A 26446-nucleotide genomic window follows, 5' to 3' on the forward strand; every position below is an offset into this window, starting at 1 on the left:
CCCTTTTTCTCAGCGGTCGTCGTCGTCGCGCTGCTGATGACGTCAGCGACGCGCTTTAATTGGGCGCGCTTTAGTGGACCGCGGTTTTGTCGTGCCACGGGGAATACAAGCTCATGATCCAAAAGGGTCTTGACAAACTTGAACACTGAGTTCTATCCAATAAAATGAAATTTAATGTGAAAAGCAAGATTTTACACATCATTCATCACTTTAAAAAACATAAACCAGGAGGTGTGCTTCAGCTCGTACAATCCAGTAACCATTAGAGGAGAACGCTGTAACTTCTCTCAGTTAAGCTTTTGGTGACTGATTGCTATGATGCTATGATCAATTATCTTATGTCTCTTTTGTAGTACTCGTGTTTTGATCCGTGACCATAAATAAGGTAATATTATTATTATTATTATTATTATTATTATTATTATTATATCAGAATTATTATAAAAGGAGATGATGTAATCATGGCTTTTAGAATAGAAAATGATAATTAAAATAATACAATAATAATTAAAATCTACTTTTTCAAAATTTCAGTTATTGGAGTGTGGTGGTAACTTGTTCAATGCCATCTCAATTGCAGTAAAGGCAGCAGTCTTTAATACCAGGTAAACATATCTCTTCAAAAGGCAGTTTCTAGGGTATTACCTGCAAACTAATTATTAGTTTGTAGATCAGCATAGGAATAAAAGTGAATATAGGCCTGAATATTTGCATTTTTCTTTGGGTTAGTTTTTTTCTTGTACAGGGATTTTCCTTTTCATTGAACTGTTTGATGAAAGAGATTTATAAAGCAATTCTATACAAATGAGAGGGTAACTGGCAAAAAGCCAGCTATATCTCTTGATCATGGTTGCCAAACATTGATAGCATATTTTTTGTTAATTTGAAATGAAACACAAATTTATTAAATAGCAGTGTCAACTCTAAAATAAATATAATTTAGACTTTTTTTTAAGAACACATGCAACATTTCCCACAAAAAACAATACAAGTTTGGAAATTTAGCCATGCCTATGTGTGCAGGCCAGATACACCCACAGGGTATCATCTCCTCTACCTACTTTTTTCCTTTCTTCCCCCTTTTCTGTGAATTGGAGATCTTCTACCCTTGTAGAACATTTGGCTCAGCAATGTTTTCTGGTTGCAGAAACTACAACGAGCATTCAGCTCCAGCTTGATAGAATAGTACTAAACTACTTAGTCTCCTGGACTACCAGTGGGTGTTCTGGGATGATAGCCCGGCAGTCGGTGGCGGCGACAGGGTGTTCCCTGCCAAATCCTAGGAAAAGCTTTAATAAAAGCACTGGCCAACGAAATCTTGGTCAACGAAATTCTACCAACAGACTGAGTTTCGCATCTTATAATGCGAATAGTCGCCTGGTCTTACAGCCAAAACAGGTGACCCTCATCATTAATCCCATTAACAGCAATTTACCTTACTGGAGTTCAATACAGCTGGTGAGGGGTCATCTATTAAAGTTATTGGGACTAAAAGCTGATGATTTGAAGAAGGTCGAACCTTTACTCTCCCATGAATACTGCACCAGAGTGCTACTTACGGTAGTTTTGACAATTCTAAATTCCAAAACTACTGTTCAGAAGAGGATCCTGGTTAAGATCCTTTAGCATTTTGCCAAGAAGAGTATTCAAAGATATATCGATTAAGCCACTTTTGAGTAATTGACAACTTGTGAGTGGCTGATTTATTGCCTCCAAAAATCCTCAGTGGCATATATTAATGCGCCAACTTCGAATGCTATTCCAGATATTGCACCATGTATTAGCTATATATACCTACTTCTGTAAAACCCTCAGCTGGCGTTCTCTCTACAACTGGCCAAATCAGCCCCTCGCAGCATGTAACAACTTACCAGGAAGCTTCCCTTGATCTGATCAACTGGGAAGAGGTGGCCCCAAAAGAAGCGACATCAGCTCAGGGCACCCACGGTCTCTTGGTAGAAGGGTCCCAGGCCAATGTCTCTTGGATCCACCTATCTATGTGACTGATCTGTGTCAGGATGGCTTTTGGAACCAGGAGGAGGCACGGCTCTTTGGCTCCTTTAGTGCACTTCCTCAATCAGAAAGAGCCCAAATCATAAAGCGTCTGGATGGAGTTAAGTTCAAGCTTTGGAATCTATCACTCTCTGACAAGGGTTCCTTTGGACCTCAGGGAGTTTATACTGATTTACCAGGGGAAACTCCATTGGCGTTTTCTCCAAAATGTTTAATTCGTAAATCTGGAGAAGCAGGGCTAACTCAAACTCCACTTGATGATACTGCTGAATACCTTCCAGCTAAGCAACCAGACAATGCCACGAGTACAAACTGGAGTGCATTTAGAGTCTTACAACCCCATGAGTAAGGCTCGCCTCCCCTCTTTTTCCCTGCTTTTGCCTCCCAAGAGGATGACGCTGCCATCTAATGATGTATTTTTTTGGATCCGAAGGGCGCTCTGGAAAAAATTAACCACACAGAATGACTAGTAAACCCGGTTACCCCCTCCCCCTGCATACTCAAGTGCCTTTCGTGGAACATTACAGACTTGGGGCGAAGGTGTGGTACTACAGAATTTGCTAACTATATCCACTCATGCGATGTGATCCTGCTCCAGGAGACCTGGGCTTGTGATAAGATATCCTTTTCAGGGTTTATAGCCATTTCATTGGCCACTATTAGGCAATCTACGGCAGGGAGCTCTAAGGGTGGTCTGGCTTGTTTTGTCTCTACTTCTTTGAAAGTGAAGACAGTGGAACGGTTCCACCACAAAACTGCGTTCGACTAAAGCGCGCTTGACGAAACCGCGTAGGTGACGTCATCACAGCGCAACGGAAAAAGCACGCTGCGAACGCTAAAGCTAAAATTAACCCTTAAACCTAACTCCCCTAAACCTAATCCTAAACCTAACCCTAAACCTAACGCTAAACCTAACGCTAACCCTTAACCTAACCCTAAACCTAACCCTAACGCTTAACCTAACCCTAAACCTAACCCTAACCCTTACCTTAACGTGAATCGGCTTGCTTTCAAAGCGCTATTTAAAGCGCCCTTTTTTCTCCGTGGTTGCTGTTGTCGCCCTGCTGATGACGTCAGCGACGCGGTTTAATCGGGCGCGCTTTTGTTGTGCCACGCAGTGGAACTACCCCCCTGTGACTCTTTAGCTATGGCGCTTTTAATTAAGGAAGGATGCAGCAAACCGTTAGTGTTCAATGTTTATCTTCTCCTGACGAGGAGGCAAGCCGATATCAAGGCTCAGTGGGGCCCGCTGGAGAACTGTATTACTTGCATGGAAACTAAATTCCCAGCGTTGTACATCCTTATAGGGGGTGACTTTAATGCCCGTCTGGGAACTCAAGTCCCCCCAGTGATGGAAGCACTCTACCCCCAGGAAACCCTCCAGGCCGTGTTTTGGTCTGTGACTGTAAATAAAGTATACCTATATACTTAAAAAAAAATACTGTACCCAGTTTTGATCACCACATTACACCACAAAGATATTGAGACTGGAAAAAAATGCAAAGAAGAGCAACTAAGATGATTTAAGAGTCTGAAGACAAAAAACATAGGAAGAACAGTTACAGGAATTGGGTATAGCCTTCTAGAGAGAAGAAGGGCTAGGAGTGACATAGCAATAGCACTTAGGCTTATATACTACTTCACAATGCTTTACAGTCCTAAGCAGTTTACAGAGTCAGCATATTGCCCCAAACAATCTGGGTCCTCATTTTATCCACCTTGGAAGGATGAGTCAACCTTGAGCCTGTTGAGATTTGATCTGTCAAACTGCAGGCAGCCCGTGATCAGCAGAAGTAGCCTGCAGTACTGCTTTCTAACTAGTGCACCACTGCAGCTCAAATGATAGGAGCATTCCAGTATTTGCCACAAAGAAGGGTCAACTTATTTTCCAAAGCATCAGGGCAGGAGAAGTAGATGGAAATCTTAGGTTTGTTTTGTTTGTAGCTATACAGTTGTATATTTATCTCACTCAGTACATTTATATATCCAGAATTACTAAGAGTCAGTTGGTGGAAAAGAATTAAAGAAATATTTGGTGGTTGGAACAGATTGAAGGTTGATTCTCTAGCATAAACTAACATAAGATGCTCTTCAGTAACTATAACAAAATGAAGAACAGTAGCAGCTTTATATAAAAATGTGAGTCAATCCAAATTTATACATTATAACATGCTTATCCAAATATATCTTTATATTGGAATTGTCCAAATTTTAGGAACATAATTAATGTATTTAATATTTTTCTAGATCAGAATCTACACCAAATTTGGAATAATTAGGAATAACACAATATACATAAACATTATCTTTTATCAAAATTTCATTTTTAAAAACTAAAGTTTAAGTAAATTAGAAATTACAAGCAGTAGTACTATACTTCTACTAGTTTAGTTTAATAGTGTTAATGCAATAAACTGTCTACTATAAAATCACAGTAAACAGAAATGTTAAAATATCACACCTTGGTTTTTTTAAATGACATTCCAGAACCCAGATTTAAAACACTAAAATCTTCATTCAAATTTTTCAAACTTCTTTTACAGATTAAAAAAATTAACTTCTATTTTAAAATTTGAAAGAATATGCAGGAGATGCCATGCATGATTATTTAGCATCTTTCTCAATTGTTTCCCTCTGTACAGGTATTCAGAGAATTGCTTTCTGAATTAATAAAAAATCATATCCTTTTCCCCTTTGATATATATTTTTCATTTTTTTCAAGAAAACAAAGTAATATAGAATTTTACTGCATTTCATATTAGCGAATTCTGATTGTTTTCAATAGTGATACTGAAAATACGAATATTGAGGGGTTTTTATACTATCCATTTACTTCTAAAAATATTTTGCCTGGAAGTTGTTGTTTCATCAGAATATTAATTTAACATTCAGAGTTCACTGAATTTTATAATTATCTCAAAACAATCTTCAATCTCTCTTAAACTTTGTCTAAATAGCTGTGCATGTTGCCATGCAATATTTCCATCTCCGCCACTTAGTTCAGCTTCTAACATAACATTTGTTGTGTTGGAAATGTCAGGATAAATATGAAGCCTTTTATCTATGAAATGGAAACAAAAAAATCCTGTTAAAACAATGTTAATAACTATATATACATATACAGTGGGGGAAAAAACTATATATATACATACATACATACATACATACATATATATATATATATATATATATATATATATATATATATACACACACATACATATACACACACACACACACACACACACACATACAGTGGGGTAAAATTTAGTCAGCCACCAATTGTGCAAGTTCTCCCACTTAAAAAGATGAGAGAGGCCTGTAATTGACATCATAGGTGGACCTCAACTATGAGACACAAAATGAGAAAACAAATCCAGACAATCACATTGTCTGATTTGGAAAGAATTTTTTTTCAAATTATGGTGGAAAATAAGTATTTGGTCAATATCAAAAGTTCATCTTAATACTTTGTTATATATCCTTTGTAGGCAATGACAGAGGTCAAACGTTATCTGTAAGTCTTCACAAGGTTGGCACACACTGTTGCTGGTATGTTGATCCATTCCTTCATGCAGATCACCTCTAGAGCAGTGATGTTTTGGGGCTGTTGCTGGACAACACGGACTTTCAACTCCCTTCAAAGGTTTTCTATGGGGTTGAGATCTGGAGACTGGTTAGGCCACTCCAGGATTTTGAAATGCTTCTTACGAAGCCACTCCTTTGTTGCCCGGGTGGTGTGTTTGGGATCATTGTCCTGCTGAAAGACCCAGCCACGTTTCATCTTCAATGCCCTTGCTGATGGAAGGAGGTTTGCACTCAAAATCTCACGATACATGGCCCCATTCATTCTTTCCTGTACAGGGATCAGTCGTCCTGGTCCCTTTGCAGAGAAACAGCTCCAAAGTATGATGTTGCCACCCCCGTGCTTCACAGTAGGTATGGTGTTCTTTGGATGCAACTCAGCATTCTCTTTCCTCCAAACACGACGAGTTGTATTTCTACCAAACAGTTCTACTTTGGTTTCATCTGACCATATGACATTCTCCCAATCCTCTTCTGGATCATCCAAATGCTCTCTAGCAAACTTCAGACGGGCCCGGACATGTATTGGCTTAAGCAGGGAGACACGTCTGGCACTGAGGATCTGCAGGCGGCGTAGTATGTTATTGATGGTAGCCTTGGTTACGTTGGTCCCAGCTCTCTGCAGGTCATTCACTAGATCTCCCCATGTAGTTCTGGGATTTTGCTCATCATTCTTGTGATCATTTTGACCCCATGGGGTGAGATCTTGCATGGAGCCCCAGATCGAGGGAGATTATCAGTGGTCTTGTATGTCTTCCATTTTCTAATTATTGCTCCCACAGTTGATTTCTTCACACCAAGCTGCTTGCCTAGTGCAGATTCAGTCTTCCCAGCCTGGTGCAGGTCTACAATTTTGTTTCTGGTGTCCTTTGACAGCCCTTTGGTCTTCACCATAGTGGAGTTTGGAGTGTGACTGTTTGAGGTTGTGGACAGGTGTCTTTTATATTGCTACCAAGTTCAAACAGGTGCCATTAAAACAGGTATTGAGTGGAGGACAGAGCAGCTTCTTAAAGAAGTTACAGGTTTGTGAGAGCCAGAAATCTTGCTTGTTTGTAGGTGACCAAATACTTATTTTCCACCATAATTTCCAAAAAATTCTTTCCAAATCACACAATGTGATTGTCTGGATTTGTTTTCTCATTTTGTCTCTCATCTGTTTAAGTGGGAGAACTTGCACAATTGGTGGCTGACTAAATATTTTTTTGCCCCCCTGTATACACACACACGCACACACACATATACACATATACACATATATACAAATACACACGCACACACGTTTTGATAAGCTCTGCAAATTATTATACAATAATAATTGTTTAAATCATTTTCACAATTTGCTTACATAGAACAGGCAAGAAAATACCTATCAGCTTACTATCTTGTCATGTACCACATTTTTCGGAATATAAGACACACCTTTCTCCTCCCTAAAAGAGGGTGAAAATTTGGGTGCGTCTTTTACACTGAATGTAGCCCCACCCACCCATCGCCCCCAACCCTATGGCCTCTGCCTTCCAGCAATTTACCTCTTTGCAGCAAGTGGGGGGCTTGCGGAGGCTTAATAAGCTATAGCAATCCCTGCATCCTGTAACAGCTGATGATCTGGAGAAATTGCAAGTGAAACTTGCTGTTTGCTCCATGTGGCAAATTGCTGTGAGGCAGATTTTTTTTCCTTGTGCTAATCAGGCTGTTTACTGCAAGGAGGTAAGTCAACTATAAATGCCTATAGAATGTTCAAATTATTAGACTGATTTTTTAAAGACTGCTTGATTATTATTCTAGACAACTTAACAAAACGTTTTAAAAAGTGCTATTCTTTTAAATAGCAGAGAATAACTATGCTTCCAGAAAGCACATCCATTTTAACAGCATCTGAACAAGTATAGTCTGAAATATAACACTACAAACAGTGTATATTGTCTGTACTGTTTGTTGCAAGGAGGCAAATTGCTGGGAGACAGATATTTTTCCCTTGTTTTCTTCCCGAAAATCTAGATGAGTCTTATGCTCTGAAAAATATGGTATTTAAAAAGGCTTACACATTCTCTTTTCTACATTTTTTTTTGGACTCTGTAGTACATATATTACATCTGATATACATTACATATATTTGGAAACTGGCATGTGTATGGTAATACTGTTCCAAAAAATGGTTCCAGAAAATGAGTTTAACTAGTGTCCACAGTCTCTATAGCAGAAAGTAACTTAGAAAATGTAAAACACATCCTTAAAGCTGATCAAGTTGCACTAATGGACATTAATAAAAGATTTGAGGGGAAAAATCATGAAAACAGAATGGGTTGTAAGTTCTTGAGGGGAGATAAACCATAACTTCAAATGGTCACTAAGTGAACTCATAACTCAGGGATTACCTGTACTTGAAAATACTTAAGTGAATCACTGCAGTTGTTAAATTAGTAATATGGTAGTTAAGTGAATTGGCTTCCTGATTGACTTTGTCAAGTCACAAAAGAAAATCATGCGACACCCCCACCCCCCCTCAGGACACTGCAAACAAATATGAGTCAGTTGCCAAGCTTTTGAATTTTGGTCACATGACCAGGGGGATACTGCAATGATTGTGTGAAAAACAGTCATAAATCCTTTTTTCAGTGTTGTTTTAATTTTGAATGGTCACTAAATGTACTGGTATAAGTCAACAACTGCCTGTATAAAATAGCAGGGATTTTGCTATGCTTATGACCACAGATATGCTGCAGCACCCTACGCTTTTCTCGCTCCTATCTCATCCACTAGGTCCCCACAGGGTCTAGGCTTGCTTTTGGGTTTCACACACACTTTCCCAGTTCCATCACCAATTGCTCACTTTTACAGTAAATACCCTTCTGGAACCTCTACAGATTGCATTGGGGAAGAACAACAAAGTGTTCCATCCCTAAGCTGGCTCAGAGCAAGCACCCTTTTTGAGCAGGCCAGATATGCTACCTACTAATGCAACTCAGTAGCGTGGCCTAGGAATGCAACAGCCTCTCTTCTGCAATGCCTTTCTTTCTACCCCAGGCATTCTAGAAGCTCTGGGAAAGTCAACGTTTTTAGGTAAAAGCTCTTCAATTTTTGGGGGGGCACATGAGATGCTAGAAGCTGCAGGAAAGCGATGTTGGGACAAAGTTTTCCTACATTTGTTTCCATACTTGCAGTATCTAGCCTCTTTTTTTATCCCTTTGTAATCTTTTTCCCAATGCTTCTCATTAGATAAACAGACAGACAGCTGCGCAGCAGCCATGTGAGCAAGTAAGCAACATTGGCAAAGAAGAAATGTGTGCAGTTGCCTTTGTCAGTTCTGCCATTGTTATTCCCAGGACAAAAGACAGCAGTAGAAACAGCAAAAGTAACCATGTCCAGCATTGTCCTCCAATGCTTCTCACTCAAAGGCTGTGCGGTGTTCATACAAATGAGACTTACTAGTGAAGAAAAACAAGCTGCTTTTTTTAAGGACGCATTTCTCCATTCTGGATGTGAGCACAATTTTAAAGCACCCTTAATTCATTAGGGCCACTCTGAAAATAGCACTTGATTTTGGACTGCTTGTTCTTATTGTTAGTGTGATCTATGGAACATGTAGATAAATTTCTATAATAAAAGGTAAGTGAGCAATTGGTAAGCAATGGGTGACAGATTTGGGAGGAACATGTGAGATCCTGACGGGAAAAAGCAGAGTACAGGTGTTCAGGGATTGGGGGTGGCATTGGTAAGCTTCAGGCAGGGCATGCACTAGATCTCCCAGAACCCCATGGCACCTGTGCTCTGCTTAACAACACATGCATTCACTTAATGATTACATCTGCAGAGCAGGGATGAGAGTCGTTAAGTGATGCAGTTCCAACTTTTGATCATACTGGTCAAAAGGTTCCATTATGATTGTGACTCAGTCTTACCTATACTGATTAAAAAATAATTTTTGAGACTAATATGTTTCCAACAAATGCAGAATTATAAATACATATACATGCATACATACGTGCATGCACGCACGCACACACACGCAAACACACACACACATATATATATAGTAGCATGTAACTTTTGTAATAGCAACACAATCTTTTGGTTATTTAGCCAAAATTAAATCCAACTATATTCAAATACAGTGGGGCAAAAAAGTATTTAGTCAGCCACCAATTGTACAAGTTCTCCCACTTAAAAAGATAAGAGAAGCCTGTAATTGACATCATAGGTAGACCTCAACTATGAGACACAAAATGAGAAAACAAATCCAGACAATCACATTGTCTGATTTGGAAAGAATTTTTTTGCAAATTATGGTGGAAAATAAGTATTTGGTCAATATTGAAAGTTCATCTCAATACTTTGTTATATATCCTTTGTTGGCAATGACAGAGGTCAAACGTTATCTGTAAGTCTTCACAAGGTTGGCACACACTGTTGCTGGTATGTTGGCCCATTCCTCCATGCAGATCTCCTCTAGAGTAGTGATGTTTTGGGGCTGTCGCTGGGCAACACGGACTTTCAACTCCCTCCAAAAGTTTTCTATGGGGTTGAGATCTGAAGACTGGCTAGGCCACTCCAGGACCTTGAAATGCTTCTTACGAAGCCACTCCTTTGTTGCCCAGGTGGTGTGTTTGGGATCATTGTCCTGCTGAAAGACCCAGCCACGTTTCATCTTCAATGCCTTTGCTGATGGAAGGAGGTTTCCACTCAAAATCTCATGATACATGGCCCTATGCATTCTTTCCTGTAAACAGATCAGTCGTCCTGGTCCCTTTGCAGAGAAACAGCTCCAAAGTATGATGTTGCCACCCCCGTGCTTCACAGTAGGTATGGTGTTCTTTGGATGCAACTCAGCATTCTCTCTCCTCCAAACACGACGAGTTGTGTTTCTACCAAACAGTTCTACTTTGGTTTCATCTGACCATATGACATTTTCCCAATCCTCTTCTGGATCATCCAAATGCTCTCTAGCAAACTTCAGACGGGCCCAAACATGTACTGGCTTAAGCAGGGAGACACGTCTGGCACTGGAGGATCTGAGTCCCTGGCGGCGTAGTGTGTTACTAATGGTACCCTTTGTTACGTTGGTCCCAGCTCTCTGCAGGTCATTCACGAGGTCTCCCCATGTGGTTCTGGGATTTTTGCTCATTGTTCTTGTGATCATTTTGACCCCACGGGGTGAGATCTTGCGTGGAGCCCAGATCGAGGGAGATTATCAGTGGTCTTGTATGTCTTCCATTTTCGAATTATTGCTCCCACAGTTGATTTCTTCACACCAAGCTGCTTGCCTAGTGCAGATTCAGTCTTCCCAGCCTGGTGCAGGTCTACAATTTTGTTTTTGGTGTCCTTCAACAGCTCTTTGGTCTTCACCATAGTGGAGTTTGGAGTGTGACTGTATGAGGTTGTGGACAGGTGTCTTTTATATTGCTACCAAGTTCAAACAGGTGCCATTAATACAGGTAATGAGTGGAGGACAGAGCAGCTTCCTAAAGAAGTTACAGGTTTGTGAGAGCCAGAAATCTTGCTTGTTTGTAGGTGACCAAATACTTATTTTCCACCATAATTTCCAAAAAATTCTTTCCAAATCACACAATGTGATTGTCTGGATTTGTTTTTTCATTTTGTCTCTCATAGTTGAGGTCTACTTATGATATCAATTACAGGCTTCTCTCATCTTTTTAAGTGGGAGAACCTGCACAATTGTTGGCTGACTAAATACTTTTTTGCCCCACTGTATTTATAAAATATATACGAGAATCCAGCTACAAGTTGGAATCAGATTCACAAAGAGAGATACCTTCTAAACAAATTTTGTTAGAGTTGCAATATAAAACACAAAAATTTGAAGTTTTAGTCTCTGTTTTGTTAATAGCTTAACTATTTTGAAAAATGACACATTTCGCTTGTTTTCTGTTTTACTAAAAATTGATAAGCATGTATTGTTAGCATTGGATACAGTATCATCACAATCTTAATTTTTAATATTTTGCACTGGTTGTAAATAGTTATTAAATATTATATATACCTCCATTAACATCAACTGTAATGCTTCCAGAGTGCAGCGTCCACTTTACTCTTCCACTTTCAAACGTTTGGTTCGTTGTTCTAACTGAAATGTTGTCTATTTTTAGACCAACAGAGCCACATTCAACCTTCCAACAGATGTAGCCAGATGAGAAGCCTTCCTTGCGAGCTAAATAAACCTAGTTAGAATGACAAAAAGGTAAATATTAACTACTAAATTGCAGCACATTAATATTGTGATATTATACTCAACTTAGTGCATAATTTCACTGATTCCAGTGAAATATTAGTTGCTTCTTAAAAGTGCAAACCTTAGTATATTTAGTAATATAAACTACTAAATTATGTATAGTTTATTTCCTAGTACATGCTGAGCATTCATCCTATAAAAATAACTTCTAAAAAGAATTTTATATATAACTTAGTAGAATTCAGTTTTCTTATGGTTTTACAATAAAATTCATATGCAGATAGTTTTATAGCTATTTAAAGGTGGTGTGCTTTATCAAATAATATTCTACATAAGAAAATAACATTACAGATATTAAAAACCATCTGATTCTGACATACATCAATGAGGTAGATATGTGGCAAAATATATTCAGATCAAGAGTAAAAAGGTGAACATTTAGTCACTTGCTTAAAAATAGTGTTTGCTACCTTCAACTTCAATTAAGAATCATATATCTGGACCTGCGTAGCTGAACTAGATGTAAACACAGCTGATCAAAGATCTGTATACAAGAAGTGGTAATCCTCACATTAGCTACAGTTGGGACTAGAAGGTCTGTTGCTAAGTCAAGTTGTTATTAAGTGGGAAATCACATAATCTCCCTATGATTTCCTTTTCTCACTCCCCCTTCTCTTTAGAATGCTAGGGCAGTCTGAAAGTGAAAAGACTAATGTTTCACATTTTCTGCCTTTTTTTTTGTCTCCTACCATTTTTCCACACTTGGGAAGCCTCATCCTGGTGCTGAGATAAGCATTTGAAATAACTAAATTCATATCTGTATTTTGCATTGAGGAAGGAGAGATTACAAGACAGCAACAGGCATACCATGGGAAATACACATCAAATGGGATGTCATTAATGTGCTACACAGATAGTCCCACCATAATTTCCCACTATATGCCTGCTTAGTCACTACCATGTTTCCCTGAAAATACAACCTACCCCAAAAACAAGCCCTAGCCTGGTTTTCATGCCAGCGCCTAAAATAAGCCTACCCCAAAAATAAGGCCTACTTAAACTATGCCCACTGTCTGGTTGTACGAGGTGGGGTGAGATGCGGTTGTAAAAATCAAGCTAGGGCAGGGATGGTAGGGATGGAGGACAAAATGAGGTGTGGGGGATGCAGAGATACCCCCGCATCCCACACCGGCTTACCTGAGGGTCCCAGGCCATCAATATCCTGCCAACTGCCTGGCTTTGCTACACTTGATCTTAGCCAAAAGGCCGAGAAGCTTAGCAACCAAATTTTTGGGCTCAATTGTAGTTATAAATCAAGAACTATCTCTGCCTTCCTCTGCATGGCAGTCTTGTCCTAGTAAACTCCTCCTCCTTTCTGGCAATTTTCCTCTCCATTAGAGGCACCAAAATAATTCAGACAATGTAAGGTTTCCTGTTGCAGCAGGGGTTTGGACTAGATGACCTCTGAGTAGCCTTCTAGCCCTAAATTGCTGTGCTGTTTTTCTTTCTTTCTTTCTTTCCTTCCTTCTTTCTTTCTCCCTTTCCTCTGTGGGAAGCAACGCCCCCTCCCCAAAAAAAACCCCTGCTGAATGTAACTTTGCAAACTTCCTTCCGAGCAGCTTTTCGATTTAAAGTAGGACTCCAAAGTTTGCAGCTTTAAGACTTGTGGACTTTAACTCCCAGAATTCCACAGCCAGGCACGCTCAATTCCGATTTAAAGTGACAGCATTTGTTTTTTTTCCTTTGCTGAATCTTCTGGCTGAAAAGTAAGTTTCTTTCTTTCTTTCTTTCTTTCTTTCTTTCTTTCTTTCTTTCTTTCTTTCTTTCTTTCTTTCTTTCTTTCTTTCTTTCTTTCTCTCTCTCTCTCCCTCCCTCCCTCCCTCCCTCCCTTCCCTCCGTCTCACTTTTTAAAGCTTTTTTCCCCCTTGCCTGAACCGGCAGGGGGAAAAACTTCTTTTAAAAAAAGCTTCTGACAAAGCTTCTGACGGGAGAACAGGTTCGGGGATGTGGCCAAGTCACAATTATTGCTACTGGTCCTATCCGGTATGCAGATTTTCACTACCTCTTCTAGCGTACCGGACCATACAGGGAAGAACCCACTTCTTCCCTGCATGCACATGCCAAGTACCCTTTCCTTTTAAATAGGAATCATGTGCAGCCCTATTATAGAATAATGTTTATTCTACTTACCATTTTCCAATCTGATTCAATCTTTCTCCATAAAGAGTCCATTTTCCAAACACCATTCTCCCAACCATTGATTTTTTCATTATTATTTGATATCCGTGTGTAACAATCTTCCACTATATTATAGTTGAGGTGAAAAAGCTTGGAAGTTTTCTCTTTTATAGTTGGAATAAATACTACTTGTTTAATCTAAATAATCAAACCCAAAATTGAAATTACTTTTTGTCAGACATTTAATAAACATCACAAATTAATATCTAATATGTATCTGATACAAACATTTTATATAATATACAGTCATGTGAAAAAGAAAGTACACCCTCTTTGGATACTATGGTTTTATGTATCAGGATATAATAAAAGTCATCTGGTCCTTAGCAGTACTTAAAAGTAAGTAAATGCAACCTCAGATGAACAACACACATGACATATTATCCATGTTATTATTTATCTTACAAAAAGAAAGCCAAAATGAAGAAGCAGAAGAAGGAATATATTCTATATGGCTTTCTCAGGTATAAGATAGTGGTGTTTTTTTTTACTAGATTGGTACAACACAAAATTTTTAAAAATGTAAAACCAGAAAGGCAGACATTCAGATTCTCTTTTTAAATTGGCAAATGAGGTTTAAGTTAGTTGATATTAACAGATGAAGCACACATTTTGCTAACATGCCTAGAAGCATGATTGTACTTACTGTATTAATAGTAATTAATTATTAATTATATGGTATTAATAGTATTAATTAATTAATACTATTAAAATGCTTTGTATTTTAGTTGCTTGTAATTTTAGTGTTTTATTAATAGGAAGTTGAATCCAATCAAAAGAATAAAATAAGACTGCTTTTCTTTGTTGAAGTAGGATCTATTTGCTGTTGAAATTTTGATTCAAATGATCTCTAGGTGAGTGTCAGCACTCCTTCATTGGATAATCAGGAAAGAAAACCACAAGACTCCATTGATAGAAATCAAGTGTACTTTTACTAATTATAAATGAACAGAAGCGTAGCAAAGCGAAGACTGATTATTTAGGCGCGAAAGCAAATGATATATAGAATAACCCATTCCCCACCCCTTGGCATCCCAGTCACAGTCCAATCATAATTCTCCCAAGTGTCAGGTGCGAGATAACTTCGAAAGGCATCACCAAGATGGAATGTTGGTGCCGTTGGCCTTGGCGGGACACCTCCTCCGCATGCGCAGTAAGACAGGCAGCAGAAACTCCAGAATCTTCCTCCAGCACAATTAGTAGTCCCCTCCCAAATACCATGCCCCCCCCTCCCCGTTTCAATGGCAGCCGAAGCAGCAGCAAAGCAGAGGCTGACAGTGAGTTTAAAACAAATTGAAAAACTGAATTACAATTTTGGTCTGAAATAAATAGGAGAAATCTTTGGTAACTAAATAAAACCAAAAAAATATAAGCATAATTTTTTTTGAACACACACCAAACCAACAAGTGGCAATTAGGCTTACACTAAGAATTCTAAAAATTGCTACTAGATGCTATATATACCTCCAAAGAAATTTCATCTCTGGCAACTCTCCAAGCCAATGATCCAGACACTCTTCCACCAAGTTCTCCTGGCTTTGGTGTTTTGGGAGAAATAAACTCAACAAGCTCTACGATAAGTCTCTGTAAGAGCTCATGTTTTCTTCCCTCACTCAATATTTGCTGCCTCTAGAATCAATGACAAAAAAATTTCACCAGAATCTTATACCAATATACTCAAGAGGCAAATATCAGGAAATTGAAGGATTAGAACCTGAATTTCATTGTAACAAATCGTAATATAAAAATAATGTATGATTATTTATTTTACATAATCCTAGATATCAGCTGCAATTTATATCATATTTATTTATTAAATTGATATGTTATTGAATGATTCACACAGTACAACAAAATTAATTTTAATTAATATTAAAGCATAGTTAAATATGAAGATAAAAAAGGTGGGGGGAAATTTAACAGTGGTTTAAATCATGCCGTAATGTAGAGTCAGATAAACTGACAGTTTCATTTACAGCTGTAGTTGTCAACATATGACTGGTCATTTGAAGACTTAAAAAAGCTATTAATCTTCCATCCTTGAAGTTATGATTTCCACCAACCTTCTTCCTGCAGTAATATAATTGTATTCCAGGCACTTGACAACCTGCTTGCATTGACACTGGTTGTAGTGTGCCACGGTTATGTGACTTCCATTTGGAACATTTGGGGCTATTTTCTGGTTTGTTTTTTTTCCTGACTATCATTTCCAGACAAAAATGCCCTCCTTGGGAGAATGGAGTCACTTAACAAACTTGTAATCCTGTAATCACTACATGGTTTTTTTTTTAAAGACTGCAGAACTGTTGTAAAGACAGTTGTAAAATTGAGTCCAGTCACATAGCGCCTCCACATGACTGAAATAACTTTAAGTGAAATCCCAGTCCAAATTATGATTTTAAATTAATTCTTTTGCAAGCATGTACTGATACTCAGGTACTACAGGTAATCCCCAAATTATGTCAGTTCATTTAGCAACCATTAAAAGTTATGATCCCCCCCCCCCCCAGTACTTATAGCCCAGTCCCAAAGTTACAGCCCCACAGCCATCATTCATACTTATGAACAATTGCAGAGGCACTCCAAAATATGCCCCACTCTGCCGGGATTTACCTTGCAAGGATCTATCAAGCCATCAGTTCCTTTGCCTGCTTCGTGCATTTGTAGAAAACAGAGACCTAAAGTAGTGACAGATCACGTGAGATCAGTAGCTTTTGCAAAGACTTTTGCCCCGGATCTCGTGCAAGCCTCGAATCGTAGAGAACAGAGACCTAAACTACTGTAGTATGAGATCAGTAGCGTGAAATCTTGTGCTACTGATTTCATGTGATCTCGTACTAAAGTAGTTTACACCTCTGTTCTCTGCAAACCAAAGGCTATACCAGATCCAGCTGAAGAGCAGTTGCAAGTCAACTTTGGGGCAGCAAAATCATCTTGCTTCAAGCCTCCCATCAGCTTGCAAATGCCTTTCACAACATTCCTATCTCAGTGTGAAGAACGTTTACAAGCCTATGGAAGGCTTCAAGCAAGACGATGAGATTTTGGGGCAGTGAAATCCCTTTGCCTTAAGCCTCCCATCGGCTTTTGCAACATCCCAGTCTCAACACAAGTTGATAGAGGCTCAAAACAAGGGATTTTGCTGCCTCCAAGTCTTCATGCCAAGACTGCAAGCAGGCAAAGAAACCGCAGGAGAGTGTTTCTAGAGAGGAGACAGATCTTCACAAGGTAAATAACCTGGTGCAGCAGGATGGAGAGAACAATTGTGGGGACCCCATGAAAGGAAGCATGAGGTATCCCAAGGGATCGGGAGAGGCCTTGGGTGGTCTGAAGCAGGTGGTGTGTTCCATCGCTAGGCCCCCATGGCCTTCCTCATCCTGAGATACCTCATATGCACTTAACAACACAGGCATTCTATTAGCAAATGCATGGGCGAAAAGCAGGGAGTGATCGCAGTCATTACGCAATTCACTCCACAAATCCTCGGGTTACAAATGTAATAGGCAGGCTCCATTACATTCATAACTTGAGGACTACCTATACTTAGGAATTCCCATGTATGTTTATTTAAAAAATAAAATCCCATTGAATTATATAGGATTTACAGTATTTCTGTATAAGTGTTATGGTTGGGGTTACAAAGCACCAAAGTCCATTACATCTAACTCTTAAAAAGTTTTAATGTTAAATTAGATTTATGCTATTCTAAAATTTTATTCTGAGTTTGGATTTTTTCTGTCCTGTAATGAAGAAAAAACATTTAAAAAGTATGTTGGGTGGATCAAAAATGTTATTTCGTACAACTGACTTACAATTACAACTGGGACTAGAACTTCTGTCATTGACTGAAGTGGCCATAAAGTGTGGTGTCATGTGACTGCACCTCTTAGGAATGGCAATCATGACATTCACTGATGCCATTGTTAAGCAAATTTCACCAGTTAGGTAAGGACCCTCTCCAACCTAAGCCATTCCAGTCTTGGTTTCTCTCAGTCTTAAACCTTGGTTCCTCCAAGTGGGAGGGACTGCCTCCTCTTCAACTTTCCACAATTGCCTATTCCCTGTATCTCTGCCCTTTTGGTTGCTCTACATTCCAAGACATCAAGATACCCTGCATTCTGCTATCCAGTTGGCCTTCATTAAGGTCAGTGGTGAAATCTAAATTCTGTGGGTGTGGCTTGGGGGAGGTCATGTGACTGGGTGGGCGTGACCAACTTTTTTTCATTTTTTAAAGCTTTTTTTCCCCTGCCAGTTTGGGTGAATAGGCAGGAAAAAGTGCTTTAAAAAACAGGCAAAAAAGCTTCCGATGATCACGTAGATCAGCTGTGAGCCACGCAATCGTCGGGAGCTTTTTCCCTGTTTTTTACAGCATTTTTTCCTGCCAGTTCAGGCGAATTGTTACTTTGAGGACCCAGATTGCTGGGGGCAATATATTGACTCTGTAGATCACTTAGAGAGGGCTGTAAATTACATTTTCACTCTTTGATTCAAGACATGTTTGAATTCAACTTTTCTGTAAATTTAACAGATAAATTAAACTACATACAATTTTGTTAAGATTATTGATTGTTTCTCGTAGCACAGTTTCTTTGACCTGTGTCCTTCTAGAAAGCAATTCTTCATGTTTACAAGAGTAACGCCAGGTGACATCAACAACCTGAAAAGCACAAATTATGAAACAAAATACCTTATACGGCATTATAGACATAAAATAGACTGAATTTCAAGCATGTTAAGATTAGAACTATTCCAATGAAGAAATAATATCCTCCTTGCTGTACAGGTATACGACTGCTTTATCAGAACCAATACTATAGCTATAGCTACTTGAAGTGTGTTTAATTCAGTAAAAATTGTTCACTTACCTCCTCTTTAGAAAAGGCAATAATATACGACAATTTTTTTCCCCACCCAATCTCATACAAAAGGGGTTTATCACAGACATTTTCACAAGAGTCACAATGAAGCCATCTTTGCTGTGATACAGAATAAACTTCAGTCCATACGTGATCTGAGAAAAAAAAACAACCCAAGAAAAGCAGTGAGTATTAAAAAAGAAACTGCTCAATTTTAGAATGTTAAAACTCAGATATTTTTTCTTTTTGCACTTCACTTAAATTTTATTTGCTTATTGATTTAAATATATACTCTCCTCATATTTACCAAGATCACTTAAAGAAAAAGCATATCTAACTGTAGTGATTTCTCCTGATTTAGACTATTTAGAAAGATTATATAGATAAATAAAGGTATTGATTATAGCATTAATCTATTTTCCCTCCATCTTTCCCTTTTTCTTCCTTGCCCTATACATTAATAGATTTCAGATTGTGGTACAATTAATAAAACTGTATTTTTTGCTAAATTGGTAAGTTTGTTTTGCTAAGTTTTTTTAGCTAGATGATGTTCAAAAAGAATGAAAGAAATCTAAATAAGTAGACCGACTAAACAACAATTATGGCAAATAAAAACAAGTTATTTTCTTTGAACTACCTTTCCAAGGAGTCCAAAACTGGAGTTCCAACCACCATATATGAACACCTTTTTGGTTCTTTTAATAGTGGGGCATTTGATAGTCTCCTCAATAGCTGAATATAAAGAAATATCACCTCAAGCCTCAGGTTATAGACTTCTCATTGTGTGTATGTGTGTGTGCGCGCAAACTAAAGAATGTTCAGTAAGTTCTGTGGACGAAGTCTCAGCTTGGATAGTCGCAGTTGCTACCCAACTCCTTTAATTATCACACACTGCTTACCAAATATAGACCATCTGTTTCCTTCTTAGGAAACAGATGGTCTATATTTTGTGAAAAAGCTATTTTTACTATTCCAATTCCAAATTTATGAGTCTTCCTTTGTCTCCAAAATAATTTCTTTGACTTTAGAAACTCTCTCAGTCAAGATGCCAAGTGTTAGTAATAATAAATTTACTCATGAAAATTTAAGAGGCCACATCAATATATTCTAATGCAGTTTAGAATTAGAAACTCAGTGGGATTTAGATAAATAGGATTGCATTAATACTATAAACTGCAAGTTATTAAAATGGCACTTGGTACCGCACTATTGATTAACAATTTCAGAATGCCTAAGGAACATTTTGCTTTAACATAAGTTATTCTAAAACAACTATACCTGTTGCATCCCAAATGTATCTTGCTTCAAATCCTACTGCTCTACAACAAAGTGTAAAGCAATTGGCCCATTCACCACAACGCCCTTGTCTAGTTTCCAGGAGTTTCTCAGGATTGTTGTATCTGGAAACATATTTTTTAAAATATGAAGTTTTTAGTTACTTCTATAAAATAATTCAATTATCTTAAAAGTTTACCCAGAGCTACCGATATCTAGAAGCTAGTAGCTAGAAATTTTACAATAGGTCCAATATTATAATGTTGAAATTTGTCTTTTGGTTGATTACATCCACAGTTCTTCATACCGTCATCATCATGGTACTTTAATTTGCTTATTTTTATCTTCTACCAGATAAAAATATATTTTGTATGATATGGGGCCCAAAACAAAGCACTTTATAATTTAAATAAACATACCGTCCTATTTCAAATCTTTAAGCTGGCTATTATTATCTGAATAAATCCAGATATATAAAATCCTATAACTTGATTCCTGATTAAAATAAAACCTACAAAACTAGAGTGATATTTTAATATTTTAAATTTATTGATAGCACTGCTGCTCAACTCCAGATTTTGTAGTAAATCTTGAAACAATAAAATCTGAATGACAATCTTCCTCTGCTCACCAATATCATTTAAAAAGAAATCAGAAAGAAGGCACATATTCTACTCTATGTGATAGCAAAGAAACACCATATTGTGCTACCCAATGGTTGTTGGACCTTGCATTATATATATTTTGGAATTCCAAATTATATAAACTGAAATACAAATGAGATTAATATATTAAATTAATAATGTCTAATACAAACTAAATTGTTAAAGACAATTTACTAAACTCACCTTGGGAATCTGTTGCTGAACTGGCATTGGTTACAGAAGTGATTTTCAACTCTACTTGCATCCCATCTCAGGTCATCCTCATTAGGTAACAAATTATCTTTAGTTTCTGTTTGTCCCCTGCATTTGCTACATGGTAAGTTATCTACCCATTTGAAAAAGCTACATTTAAACCAGTTGATTAACTCCACCAGAAGAATATCCTCTTCTCTCAGAATGCAATCTGTACGTTTAAAAAATAATTAAAATTAAAGCAGGAGTCCAGGTTATCAAATTTGAACAACCATTCCAGGAATTACACAGAATAGAAAGAAAAATAATTTTGAAGGAGCACCAAGAAATAGTAACTTTACATCAAATGTGCTATAACTTCTATAATATGGGTGTTTTAATTTAAGACAAATTTGGCTTGTTCGTTATTTGACTTAATGAATATTTGAGAAAAAAATACAGTAGCTTTAAAGGTTCAGGTACTGAAAGAAATTCTTCATGAATTCAAAGCCAGGAATTTGGAAATATTAGCATTCTATACATAGATATCAAGACATATCCCCTGCCATAACTGACACAGAACCAATAGGATGACAGATCTTAAATATTTACATTCAAATTTTCAATTAAGAATTTCAACCAAAAGTTGGGCTTTTGCTGCCTTAAGATGCAACATTATGGCAGTTAATCTGAAGGTACCAGGTGAAAGAAATTATTTTGTGTATAACATCATAATTATTCGTAAGTGAATTAAAAATATTTGCTGCACTAGATAAATATAAATCAGGAACAAAAATGACCATCTTTAATAGAATCATGACAGTGTAATGGAGATAACTGCACAATCTAAAACATCTTTGTATCAGATTTCATGAACACAGAGCTACAATTCTTACACCTACAGTATATAAAAATACATAGCTTTATTATTTCTAAAGCTATTCCAAAATGAATCTTTTGTGATAATTTTGTTTGTTAACAAATGAATGCATTTATATAGTAATGTTTTCTTTGATACTGTCAAACAACCTATTCAGATATTACCTCTGTCCAGTTTTTGGGCTTGTGATAACTTTTTCTGAGCTTGCTTTTTCAGATTTTGGAGTGGAATACAAGCCAAAGCTTTCTTTTGTAAACTTGGGTTTTCATATGCCATTACATGCAAAAAATTTGACTGAAGTGTCTTCAAGAAAATTGAGTCGGTTGTCTAAAATGGAGGAAAATCTTCTCATTTCAATTGTTTTAAACAGAATTTCCAGGAACTTAAGATAAATTTATTCTTCTGCATGTTCTTAAATCTAATGACCCTCCAGATATATTCTAACAACATAGATTTCAAGGTGTTCAGGGCTATTGGAAGTTAAGGTCCTAATATCTTTGGGGAACAATGGTTTTAAAGGGGCTGTTTGAAATATCACAAAAAGGATGTTTGCACTAGCATGAGAGATTTCTTCACATACTTAAGTAAAACAAGTTTAAACAAGTTGTTCAAGCATAAATATCACCTCTTATTTAAAATAAATATGTAATGCAAAATACTTGGGTGTGATTTTTTAAAACATGGCATAACTTAGGAATAGAAATAATATCAGCAACCATTACAAGTTTATAACATCAGATTCTAGGGCAGAATATAGAAGAATTGCAGGGTCCTTGGTACTCTCTGAGCTCAGATGGTTCATCACCAAACTAGGTACATTAACAGTGCTAGTAAACAGTGGGGTTTGTTCTCATTTTATATATTAATGGCTTGCCCTGTCAGTGTTGGTGGGAGTGGTCTTGATGGTTCTTTAATTAGAATGTTTTCTAGGGTTAGTTTGTTGGTAATAATTATGTTACTACTTTAGTAATGAAATAGGCGTTCACTGCTGAGCTACGAAAGACCGTTGGCTTACTCGAACAGTCGTTCTCTGAGTGCTGCGGGAGAGTCCAAGCATGGGTTAACACAGTCTATCTGCCCTAGGACTGAGTGAATTTTTCTTGGCCACGCCTCCCTTTGCCTCCATTAAATCAGTTTAAAAACAAAGAAGTAACCGTATAGAAGTTCCTTTCCACAGTCACAAGATTCGATAGATCCGAAGAATACAGAGGACCCTGGGCGGGTTTGGACTCTCCCCCAGTGCCCAGAGAATGACCATTCAGGTAAGCCAATGGTCTTTCTCCTGTGCACTGCTTGGATAGTCCAAACATGCGACATACCCAAGCTATCATGTCCCAGGGCGGGTAGAAGCTGGAATGTCCAGAGCCTCTTTGACTTTCTGTAGAATTCTCCTTCCAAAAGAGGCTTCGGCTGAGGCAAAAGTGTCAATTTTGTAGTTCTTGATAAATGCTGTGGGGGAAGCCCACGTGGCCACTGTCAAGAATGTCAAGAATGGACACCTGGGTTGCCCAAGCAGCTGAGGTAACGGCGCTCCTCGTTGAGGAGCTGCGGCTGAGGGGCTTAAGTGTGCTCTCTCTCGCTCCAACAGCACACTATGAGGCTTTCTTCTTTGCACGTGGCTCAAGAAAATGGTGTCTGTTGCGTGTGCAGCCTAAGGCAGAAAGCATGCAAAGATCCAAGATGGCCGCCACCTCTACCGGGTAGGGAGGAGCACCGCTGCTGTCACCAGAACGCTCAGGCACTCTGTGTGACCTTCGCAACGCCGCAGTGGGGGGTCAACGCAGTCCGGGAAGCCTCCTGCTGCCCACTCGCTCGCCAGCCACTGGCAGACAAGCAACTCACGATTTCATACCCCGCGTGCGACCGGCGGGTGAAGAAACGGCCCGGAGCCCTCTCAACTGTTGAATTGCGCTTAAGTAAGTTTCTTAGACCTCGTAGGCTAGTCGTAGTGAAATGTTTTGGTAAAGTCAAACTTGGGGAGTCCAGTTATCTGCTCTAGGACTGGAGCGCTCCCCAGAACAGTCCAAGCGGGCGGACTGAGTTTTTAAACTGATTTAATGGTGGCAAAGGGAGGCGTGGCCAAGAAAAATTCACTCAGTCCTAGGGCAGATAGACTGTGTTAACCCATGCTTAGACTCTCCAAGCAGCGCACAGGAGAATATTCTTTTCAATTGACATAGATGAATAAACCACTAAGCAGAATATACCCAGATCTGAAGTTAATAAATTAGTTTCAAGACCAAATAAACAATCACAAGCAATTATGAGGTGATTAGAATAATTCTCTAAGGAAATTGAAGACTGTTGCAATCAGTCACTGAATAATTATACATCAGAAAGTACCCCCCAAATATACAATCATGTATGCCTTTTTTTTTACAAAAGGTTCTTTTGTTCAATCTCTAAGCTCCTCAGAGATTTTAAAGGTATACTGGCTGACCCTTCCATACCTGACAATGTGTCACTTGCAGGTTCCTGATATTTCTTATGCTTTATCTTAGAAGATATTGTAAAGTATAGTCAATTAATTTATGTCACTACATCGAACCTAATAACCAAGAGTGCAAAAGGTGATTTTACAGTATCTTTTGGTGATAAGAACAAAGTACCCACTCACTTTTTTTTAACAATTGTTTTCCGCAGTATCCTAAGATATTTTATGAGGTAGGAAAGGAAGTGGACTTGGATCGTCACAACCTTCACAGACATAGTAAAGTTTTTGATCCAGTGTACTTTGGAATAATGTATATCTTTGATCAGAAATATTAATTTACCAGAAGGCAAACTGATGTTATATACAAACTTTCTGAATGCATAGTGACATATTTCCTTATAAAGCATAGGGAGGGGCACATGTGATCCAGGAATATTCACTAACACATAGTAGGAGTACTGATTCCTACAACTCAGAGTCACATTCATAAGATAGACAGATATAGAAGTTTGATAAATAAACTTCTTGCTTTAGGAAATCTCTGATAGAAACTGAATTAATGTAGATTTGCCAGAACAATTATCACCAATTTATCCAACAAAATTGATACATGTACTCAACTCAGAGTGTATGAAGCAGCTTTGATTCAATTTGAATCGCGAACTAGATCATTCACCCAATTTGGAATCTCTAGCTGATTCAGATATTGAAAGCATCAATATGATTTGATCAAGTGATCTTCAAAGTAAATTTCATAATACTTATCATAATTATATAGAGAGGACATAAAAATAATTTCAGCATGATTTGCAAGTACGTTATAAAATATCATGCCAATGACCTTAAATCCACTATAAATTTTGTTTTCATATTCTATAACATATTTGCAGTCATACTTCATTGGGTATATTCCTGAAGACTAAATGCTTATGCAATATATAACTTTAAAGATTTTTTATAAGCACAGAAAATAATATTTCTAGGAATTTACATATGAACTATATTTCCATTTCACACTGTGGTTTAAAAGTCTTCAATTTACACTCCCAATTTCAAACATTATTGTTTAATGTAACAATACTTTAAATAGGTTACCATGATAGCAGACTGAGTATTTGTGTCTAATTTGGTGTCAGTAGTAGGCTGTGTATTTGTTATCTTTCCAGAGGATCTCATTTGATCTGATCCATTTATTCAGCTATTCTTTTTTCCAGCAATTAGATTTCAAATTCTGCATAGCTGTTCAATTGATGCCTCCTTAGGAAAAGTAAGATGTGTTTCCCCTGAAATTACAATTACAAAAACCGAAATCATCTATATTAAACATCATTTTGTTCTGCATTATACCATGTATTCCAGACTGGTAAAGTAAATGCATAAATAAAACATACTCATCAACTACAGGTAATCTTGCTTAATAATGGTAACTGGGATGGAATTTCCATTTCTACTTTCATTAAATGATGTGATCATAAAGTAAAACTCATGAGACCACATCACTTAGTGATGGCAAGCCCAGCAATCATCATTGCCATTTTTAAGTAAGAATCAATGGTTAAGCAAGGGCTTCATGTAACGGTTACTTGTGACCTCCTGTCAGCTTCCAACAAGCAAAATCAATGGGGAAGTTAGCAGAAAATCTAAAGTCCCAGCTGGTTCACAAAACAGGCCATGACTAGTTTGTGTGTGTGTGTGTGTGTGTGCATATATATATATATATATATATATATATATATATATATGTATGTATGTATGTATGTATGTATGTATGTATGTATGTACGTACGTACGTACACATACATACATACATATACATACATACATACATACATACACACACAAATAATAATATAGATAATACAATCAAGAACAATTGAATATGATATACATATTTTTCACTAGGATAGAGGTTGGTAATCTTAAAAAATGGTCACGTTTTCCTTAGCACATGAAGCCAAAACAGACAAAATACCTTCACTGTGGAGATATGAGACATTTCAAAAGGACCAAATAAAATTCTTCTACATACCAAATTCAAGGTACTTACCTCTACAAATCCCATTTTAAACAGGCATTCATTAGCCCCCCCACCCCCCGACAGCCAAAAATCTAGTAGAAAATGCTTGATTTCTAAATCAAAGAGAT

The 26446-nt window shown here is 37.7% G+C and overlaps 1 protein-coding gene across 3 annotated transcripts in view; it reads right to left on the reverse strand.

The window, feature by feature from the left end:
* Window positions 1-4385: 4385 nt before the first annotated feature.
* Window positions 4386-26446, reverse strand: part of NGLY1 (N-glycanase 1) — a 29471-nt gene continuing 7410 nt past the window's right edge. For all 3 annotated transcript variants that reach the window (XM_032235525.1, XM_032235526.1, XM_032235527.1), the window contains 10 exons: window positions 25397-25584; window positions 22032-22194; window positions 21000-21219; window positions 20155-20276; window positions 18886-19031; window positions 18567-18677; window positions 15488-15652; window positions 13976-14161; window positions 11597-11774; window positions 4386-5074 (listed from right to left, as the gene is read on the reverse strand). In XM_032235525.1, coding sequence (XP_032091416.1) covers window positions 4902-5074; window positions 11597-11774; window positions 13976-14161; window positions 15488-15652; window positions 18567-18677; window positions 18886-19031; window positions 20155-20276; window positions 21000-21219; window positions 22032-22194; window positions 25397-25477 — 1545 coding nt within the window. In that variant the 5' untranslated portion in view covers window positions 25478-25584 and the 3' untranslated portion in view covers window positions 4386-4901. The remainder of the gene's footprint in view (window positions 5075-11596; window positions 11775-13975; window positions 14162-15487; window positions 15653-18566; window positions 18678-18885; window positions 19032-20154; window positions 20277-20999; window positions 21220-22031; window positions 22195-25396; window positions 25585-26446) is intronic.

This window comes from Thamnophis elegans, chromosome Z (assembly GCF_009769535.1).
Source record: "Thamnophis elegans isolate rThaEle1 chromosome Z, rThaEle1.pri, whole genome shotgun sequence".
NCBI lineage: Eukaryota > Metazoa > Chordata > Lepidosauria > Squamata > Colubridae > Thamnophis > Thamnophis elegans.